The sequence below is a fragment of the Hyalella azteca genome, unplaced genomic scaffold (genome assembly GCF_000764305.2).
Source record: "Hyalella azteca isolate HAZT.00-mixed unplaced genomic scaffold, Hazt_2.0.2 contig13709, whole genome shotgun sequence".
NCBI classification, from domain to species: domain Eukaryota; kingdom Metazoa; phylum Arthropoda; class Malacostraca; order Amphipoda; family Hyalellidae; genus Hyalella; species Hyalella azteca.
Window position 1 is genome coordinate 348266 of NW_025943621.1, and position 9161 is coordinate 357426.

Here is a 9161-nt window from a genome sequence, read left to right on the forward strand (position 1 = left end):
TTCTTTCACAATTCGTGCGGGATTTGCATGGGTTGCCTTCATATGTATCTCGTGGCAGGATATGTATTCGTTTACTTCAAAATTTGTGCGTGTTTATGTGTGTTTCCTGCACGTTTCGTGCTAGAATTTGCATGCATTGACTTCACATTCCTTGTGAGGACACGCGTGCAATTCCTTAAAATTTCGTGTCAGGATTTGCGCGCATTTCTATTACTTTTCGTAGGATATGCAATCATTTCCTTCAGGTTTCGTGCGTGGGATTTTGTTATTGTTGCGCATGGCAGGAGTGGCTGAGTTATTGTTGCGTGTGGCAGGGGTGGCTGGGTTATTGTTGCGTGTGGCAGGAGTGGCTGGGTTATTGTTGCGTGTGGCAATTGCGTGTGGCAGGAGTGGCTGAGTTATTGTTGCGTGTGGCAGGAGTGGCTGGGTTATTGTTGCGTGTGGCAGGAGTGGCTGAGTTATTGTTGCGCATGGCATGAGTAGCTGAGTTATTGTTGCGTGTGGCAGGAGTGGCAGAGTTATTGTTGCGTGTGGCAGGAGTGGCTGAGTTACTTTAAATAGCATCGTCAATAATGCCAGTAATTTAGTCGCGCATTGTGTCACCATCAGAATTGAGTGACGCAAACATGCTGCATAACTCCTACTTGCACTGCTAGAAGTAATTTTTCAATATTAACCAAGCATGCATGCTCTCTTTATTAAATTTAGGTTTTTAGGGCTAGGGACGCATGGCCGGCCATACATAACCCGCTCAAAATTATGATCACGGTTGATACGACTATATGCTCTCGTGTAAACGATATTACAGGAGGATGTTGACCTACAGGATCGTAATCTATAGTATGGTTCGTTTAGAATTATCGTAATTCGTAGAAAATATTATACTCATTTTCTAATAGACATAGGGGACTTGATTAACCAGCCTCAGATGGCCACGGCTTGTCATGATGCTGATTACGTATGTTGAAAAAATTTTTATACCTTAAAGGGAATTTCATGTACGGCAAAATGAAATTAAAAACATGAAAGGATTATATAAAAAATCATTCAAAACGCCGTCAGTCCCCTCAAAAGTTAACCAATTTTCATCACAAAGTGTTTGAATATCGCACGGTGATGCAGCAATGTTGACGCCATTGACGTAGCAGCGATTTTTCCCGCTTGTATACGAAGATCTCTGGAGCTGCCACGCCGGCGGGGGGAGGAGCCAGCGCGGTGATGCATGCGGTTGCCCTGCGGCTCGCCTGACCGTCTCCGACCTTGACCATCACAGCTCGCCTCCCAGTTTCTTGGAAGTCAACGGGACTAAATTGTAGTGGCCGAGCCCAGATGAGTTGATGATGGCACACCTCGTACTCTGAGCACTGCTTTCAAACTTGTTCGGTTTGTTCGCTTACCACGATAGAATGCGGGTCACCTGTTGGTCTATCTGTTCTTTGGAACTGAAGGGGCTATGTATGAGGTAGATTCTCTTTGCATATTTTACTTTTGTATTCAAATCATATTCGCGATATTTTATAGCCTAAAAAGGTTGAATCATTTTCTCTTAAAGTGCTTGCGAGGCCAAACTTGGACATTTTTGCGAGGCACTTGTCCTGTGCTTGCTCGATTACATGAGCCTGCAAGAACCTGTTGTGCTGCTTTTTCAAAGAACCGCCATGTTGGCTGCAAGATCGCGTCCACATCACCTCCTGAGATCATTAACTGGTCTTGCAATTTCGCTTGCATGATGATATAATCTGGAGTGTAGCGAGGCTGATCGACTTCATACAGTTCCGAGGACATCTGAAGCGCCGACTGCTTTCTTTCTTGTCACACGCGTCCAGCAATGATGAAATGATAGATCAACCGGTGCTTGTCTTTTGTGTTGCATGTACTGCGTAGTAATCTTTGCGTCGCCCCCAGCGTAGTAACTCTGTACTAATTCTTCAGATCTGCAAGGATTTGTCTAAGGCCAATAATTTTGCCGTAGTTTGGAGCTAATTAATCGTTTTCATCCCTGAGTCCTGATAGCATTAAATCTGGTTGCTCTCTGGCTAAAAGTTTTCTGTTCAACATATTATTAACGTGAAAACCTAAAATGCTTGAGAAATTGCATGTGATTCTACATTAAGTGTATGATGAATAAGACTCCGATAATTTTGAGAACTACTTCAGTTTATGAGGCGTTGAAAGCGTTCACCAGTAAACCTGATTACTGATACTGGTATTATCGAACGTTTCAAGATCACCATAAGTTTAACGATGATTGTAAATACTATTTCAAAGAATAATTTAGACAGGATTAGCAAGACGCCTCAATAGTACATCAGGCTGATTCATAGTACATCAGTATGATTAATTTACGATCCCGCAATTATATTCCAGAGCCCTATAACTTCTTCTTCCTAGACCATGCCGGTTTGAGGATTTGAAGCCGCCATTTTCACAAGCGGTTCAAAACTTGCGGTATTGAGACAAGTTTCCAAACCTGATCAGGTTAAACCTGGTACTAATGACCTTCTAATTATTTCCGCATCCATGCCTATAATTTTCCATGCCTTAATTCAGCACGGCTTTTGCAGGCCTACGGATATTCCATGAATGATGTAATTGGCAGAGAAGTCGCACATAACTGATTAACAGGGAGCCACTATATTCATTAATGAAGGTTTAGTGTTCCGGCCTCTGAATATAGAACCTGAACAGAGTATTCTCTCTCATGACTGTTTCTATACCGAATGTCCAATAACAGAAATAAAATAATAATTTTCTGTGAGAGCAATTTATAGTGTGTTATTAAAACTCAAATGTCACTAAACTATATTCCAAACTCGGTTCCTTTGATTGTTTGTAGCGCGAATTTTCGATGACCGAAATATTACGTAGCTTGCAGCTCTGTAGTTATCTTTGAGTGAAATGTTAGCTCATTCAGTCAAATATTCCCGAGTAATTTTCTGTAAAATTTCTCATTAAATAATATAGGTTTAAGTGCTTTTACAGAAATTCCGTGCCGCAGTCAACATTTATCGATTTCTTTCGTAATTATTTGCAAAAGAACTACAATTGGATTTTTAGCTTATTTTTAAATTAATACGTTAGTAATTGTGAATATCGAACGCATCGCTGTAGGCATTGCTAATGTCCGATATCGAAAATAATTTTTTATTAATTTCCAGCATCAATTATGCCTAACCTGTTACTAAGCTAATTAATTGTTCTCTGCACTTCATTATATAGCGGTGCCTGATACTACTCGTATAAAGCCAGGACATTACTGATAATGATATTGAAAAAATGCTTAACTGTAATAGTTTACTTCAAACAAATTTGTATTGGCCTGCGAGTGACACCGATGATAAGAATACTAGAATAAGATCGCGAGAATAAGAATACGACGATGATAAGAATAAGAAGCGCCGATGATAATAATACTGTAATTTAGCGCAAAATTTAAGCGTGTATTGCAGACGTTTTATGTACGTTCAGTTGCGTACGTGATTTAAGATTACTGTCGTCATGTAGGGCTTAAATTTTTTTTTTATTTTAACGAATCTTTGCCGTCTGACAAAATCATGTATGGTTTCCATCTTTGTTGTTGTGTTTCGAAAATAATTTTGAATTATTTCAAAACTACCGTCCCCTAAAATTGAGTAAATTGCTTCACTGAAGTGAAAAGTTTATTTAAAAAACTTCACTTTTCATTTAGCGATCTACAGATCCATCGATCAGAATCACGCAAAATTTTTCGTGTGGATTTTCGTTTCCAGGCGTAAATTCTGATGAACCCGAGACATTTTTGAACAACCCAGCAATTAGCTCGTCTAGTTTCGTAGCATTTGAAGGCCAGTTGATGATCGCTGGAAGACGACAGTTTGGTCTGGCAGATCTCTATGGCCTCTGATGATTTGCGGCCGCTCTTCAACATATGTTGGGTATGTGAACCGGTTCCTCTTTCCTACCCGGTACCCATGCATGCATGAGGTTCTTGATTTCTCTTCGCATCTTGGGTCCTTTTCTCTTCGCGGTTTCTCTTTCCTTTTCGAAAATGCTTGTTTTCCTGGTTTTATTTAACAAATTCGTACCTCTCACTTCACCATCCTTCTCACTTCATAATTACTTATCACGACTAGTTTTCTCATTGCGTGTACTTCATTTGTCCCTACTCGGTTCGAATTCACGTCATCTTTCTTCTCTACTTCTCAGTTCCATTACATTTCAGTATAAATTTTTTACCTTCTCCCTAAAGCATAGGCTCTTCGTCCCTTCCAGAAATTCGAAAATTATCCTCAATCTCACGCACCTAGATTGTTCGGCTTTTAGGAACTGTCTTGTAAAAAAACATCATAAATGATTTTTATCATTCCTCAAGTATTTAAAGTCATTATATTTGTTTATTAATGACTGTATGGTTGTTATATGCTTTAGCTGATAAGAATATGATCTTAATACCGAAAGATTTTAATGAATTTCATCTCCGAAAGCGATGGATGTTCATTGTGTTTATGTTTACAAGGCTTAAAACTGAATTCCGACATATAATGCAAACTGTAATGCAAACTTAGCATGAGCTATATCCGTTCTAAAGTGTGCACTAGTCGCAAGACATTCAGATCGTTGTTTAGTGATATATCGATGACAACGTCTGCTCTTCAAAACGCGCTCATTTTCATGGTCACTCACCACAACCACACTTTAGTGCTCTGTGGTTACGCATGCCGAGCTCAGCTCTCTTCCTTCCTCGTTTATCTTGAAAAATTGGTGGAAAATTGCGGTAATCCTTATTAAAAATTTTGTTATGAATATTGCGACACTAGGTGGTTAATGGTTCTCTACAAATTTTCAACTCTATATATAAACTGCAGATTTGCAATGGATTATAGATTCTTCTGTCCAATTACTCTGTATGTTTTCAGAGATGCAAAACCCAAATAATCATTCACTCTTCATTGACTAATCTTATGCAGCTAACCTGAGTTTCCGGCTGGCGGATAACGAACCACCTGCGATCGTCGTAAGAACAGCCTTTCCTCATTCAACTTTTCCTTTTTCCTTCAATAATCGCGTTCACATTTTATATCAAGAAATTATTGCGAAAGTTCCTCATCGCATGGACATGTGGACCATTTCACGTGGGATTTGTCACCTTTTATAGCAAATGATAACAACAACTTTGCACCGAGCAGGTGTCCATTGAACTTTATTGGGTTTCCTTGCAATTGCATTTATCAGTTACTGTGTGTGCGCTTTGATTGCATATGATTTTTTATGATTGCATTAAGTGTAACGACCACGTACGTCTCGGATCTAGTACCTAAAAATTATGTAAAGCTAGTGATGGTTTTCAGCTTTATGGTGTGACCACTACCGGATAATTCTCTGCTAACCCCCTGATAACCTTCTAACAACCCTTTGATTTTTCTCTGGTAACCCTCTGAATTATTCTTTAATAACCCTCTGATTATTCTTTGAGAATCCTGTCATAATTTTCTGATTTTCTCTGATAACCCTCCGATAACCTTCTGATAGCACTCCGATAACCTTATTAAAACCCTCCGATAACCTTATAATAACTCTCGTTGGCAACACACCCCGGTGAGAATCCCAATTAATTTATTAGTTCAAGAACACATGAAGTTTTAGACGATTGAAGAAAGCTAAAAAATTTGAAATTTTGCGAGAAAAGTTCCCACCATCTTTGAGCTCTTAATTACGTTAAGAATTTTCGGCGGAAGTGATTTTTTATCACTAAAAGGGAAATGCCAAAAGATATCGAATAAATACTAGTATTTGTAATATTTGTTGAAAACGTTGAGGTAGATCATCACGAGAAATACCGATCTTCATTATTTACGGTATAATTTCGTTTTACTCACATGTTTCAGCACGCACGTTTAAATTCAATCAAATGATACACGTGCAAATAATTCAAGTTGCAGTGCATTCCTTTTTTTACGTTCTGCTTGAATGTTATAACAGTTACATGGCTATGTATGTTCTATTCGAATGTAATTCCAGTTACATGGCTGTTTACGTTAGGTTTGAAAATTATTCTGGTTACATGACTGTTTACGTTATGTATGAATGTTAATCCATTTACTTGGCTGTTTACGTTTTGTTTTTACGTTCTATAAGCCACGACCGTCGAGTTGCTGCGTAGTATTTCGTCGAAATGACTTCAGTGCGGCCATGTTGGGGAGGAAGGGAGAGAAGGAAGCCCCGCGTCGGAGGAACCGTTCGACCTTCAAGGACGGCAGCGCCGGAGCCTTCATTACAGCGCCGTCGCCGCGGCGCTCCAGCCGCCCAATTCTGCGCCGACCTGCCGTGCTGCTGCCGTGCTGATGACCTGACGTGCTGCTGCCGTGCTGATGACCTGACGTGCTGCTGACGTGCTGATGACCTGACGTGCTGCTGCCGTGCTGATGACCTGACGTGCTGCTGTCGTGCTGATGACCCGACGTGCTGCTGTCGTGCTGATGACCTGACGTGCTGCTGTCGTGCTGATGACCTGCCGTGCTGATGACGCTGGATGGTGCTGCGTGCTTCATGCTGCTGTATTGGGTTGCGCGCATCGTGCTGCACCAAGTAGCAACCTATTGCCGCCGTGCTGAGAATGCGTTTAGCACAGCACGCATATCGTGCATCACAATTCAAGAATTTTCCCCACATTTAGTTTGCTCTCTTCATAGGTATTGCGTCTGTTATATTTTAAATCTAATCCCGTTGGATAACATTTCGAAGAAGTTTACCAGCGATAAACCTAGCAGTTCAATAGACTCTAGCACCTCTTAAAATTCATTAGAATACCGTTATCCTATAATGGCAACCCGAGCTTTGTCCTGCAGTCAGGACAGAATTTAATGCTATTCAAATACTTTTTAATTTTGAAAATTAGAAATTATATTGAAGTTGTGGTGTCTCTTTAGTAATTTTGAAGTTCATTCTTCTGACCTCAACGTTTAATCGTATTCCTTCATAAAGAGTTGGTGCAAATGTTATTCCTAAACTCGCTCTGCGTGTGCACGATAACAGCTCCTACTTATGCAGGCCGTCTACCCTGACATCTGCTGCTTGTGTGTAAGCCTCCAGCCACAGCTGTGCTGAACCGCCGGATTCCCGACTCGCGTTCTAAGTTCCTACGTTATATGTCGCGTCCTCATTGCCAGAGGACGCAGATGGTATGCGGAGAATGAAATACAGATTTTTGGTATCTTACTGTACTTCTTTTCAGTCCATCTTCCAAAGGCGACCCAACTAGTTCAGGCACAGAAGGAGAGTTGCTGCCTTCATCTGAAGACAGGCTACTCTCCTTCCGCCTCTTATGGCGCGACATTCTCGTAGTTGACAATGTCGCGCTTTTGATTAATTCTTAGGTTTCTCAGAGTTCAAAACCACAGTAATCTCAAGTTTCAAAATTAAAACCAGATATGTAGGCTCACTGGCTTAGGAACTTACTAACGTCCGTCGTCGATCGCAGCTCGAACCGGAGGACTACTCACTCAGTCACTACTCGCTCTGAAGTTTTTTCCTTCTGCTCTCTAACCGCCAAAATTTCTAAATAACCCGGAACGAGCCTGTCCGTGTACGCGGATACTAAAAAATATTAAAACTAAAACTAATAGTTAAGCTAATGCTGGGATTTATTCCAGCACACTCCCCGCCCGCAAATCCAGTACAGTAAATGGGGGATGCAGGAGGATCATTTGCCGCTCATCAGCAGGACGAGCTCGGTGATAGGGCGTAGGAAGGATAGAAAGTTTCCCGAGGTGCCGACGCGGATTGTGGCTGTTCGTACCCGACCGTCGGCGCTGCGCTTTGTCTCCATCACCCGGCCAATTGGCCAGTGACTTCTCTTGATCGCAATGTTTCTCACCAAGACAACGTCTCCAGTTTTCAGGGAAGGCTTTTGATGCAGCCACTTCCTTCTTGGCTGGAGATTTTGGATGTATTCTTTACGCTATCTGATCCAGAATTGCTCGGCGAGGTACTGGATTTGTCTCCAACGCCTTTTTCCGTAGGCGAGAATGTCGCGTTCGGTGTACTCTTCCAATGTTGTGGGATTCGGGCAAGATTTCAGTGTGAGTAGCATAGCAGGAGACAGAGGGACGGGGTCATTCGGATCCTCACTGATGTCGCTTAGTGGCGTGTTGTTGACGATGGAGGTGGCCTCTGCCAGGAAGGTAGTGAATTCGTCGCGAGAAAGACTTCTCGGTCCCAGCAGTAACAGAGACGCATCCAAAATCTTTGCGGACTGAATTTTCCTCTCCCAAACTCCGCCGTGATGGCTAGCCTTGGGAGGATTGAATTGCGATTGACAGCCTTGGATTTGAGCTTCTGTTTCCAAATCGTTCAGAGACACGGTTGCCCTTTCCTGGTTGAATTTGCTGATGAAATTTATGCCCATGTCGCATTTGTCGCACTTGGGCTTTTCATTGTAGTCAGATTGTCTGTGTTTCCCGAGGCATCGGAAACAAAGACCATTCAGAAGAAGTATCTTTCCTCGATCCTCAAACGGTTTATTCGCAAAAATCTAGCAGTCTTTCAGGAGATGCGTTGCAGTAGGGTGAAGCACACATACGTCTCTTCCACCAGGGTCGTAAACTAATGTTTCGGGTACAGGTTTGCTTTTTGTAGCGTAGGTCCTTACGTTTTGCACCCTGTGCAGTTCGCGCCTTTTTACTTCGCCAAATTCAGGGGGGCAGTAACCACGAGGCACTGCGAACACAGATGTTGCAATTAGGTTAATTCTCCAGTTTTTCCAAGATTCCAGGTGATCTGGTGGCAATTGATTGTCCCAGTCGTTCAAAGGAGGTTGGTCGGTGCTGACTTCTGAGGCTGGGAGGGCTTGCAGGTTGTTGTTGGTGGTGGGTTCCAAGTGAAGTTTCTCACTGGCCTGGGAGCACAGATGTGCTGAATTGGGGTGCATGAGAAGAATGGTGTTGGGTTGTGTAGAGAGCTGTTGTGAAATGGGCAGTGGTGGAGGCGGTTCCACCATAGGGTTCGAGCCAGGTTGATTCAGATCGTTTTCTTGTATTGGGAGCTCAGCAAGCTCATCAAGGTGAGACTGGGTTCGTGAGGCTCTGTTTTCAGTAGGTAAGACCTTGAGGTTCAGGTTGTCCGAAAATTGGGCTGGAGGAGGAACTAAATCCAAGTCAGGCTCGGAAGCAGAAACTTGAGATTTG

The 9161-nt window shown here is 42.2% G+C and overlaps 1 protein-coding gene across 1 annotated transcript; it reads right to left on the reverse strand.

Annotated features, from left to right (window-relative positions):
- Positions 1-7846: 7846 nt before the first annotated feature.
- Positions 7847-8472, reverse strand: LOC108664725. The gene is made up of 2 exons (XM_018151394.2): positions 8421-8472; positions 7847-8387 (listed from the first exon to the last, which is right to left on the reverse strand). Exon 2 carries the CDS (start codon positions 8381-8383, stop codon positions 7937-7939), a length of 447 nt encoding a protein of 148 aa, XP_018006883.1. The 5' UTR covers positions 8384-8387; positions 8421-8472; the 3' UTR covers positions 7847-7936.
- Positions 8473-9161: the final 689 nt, after the last annotated feature.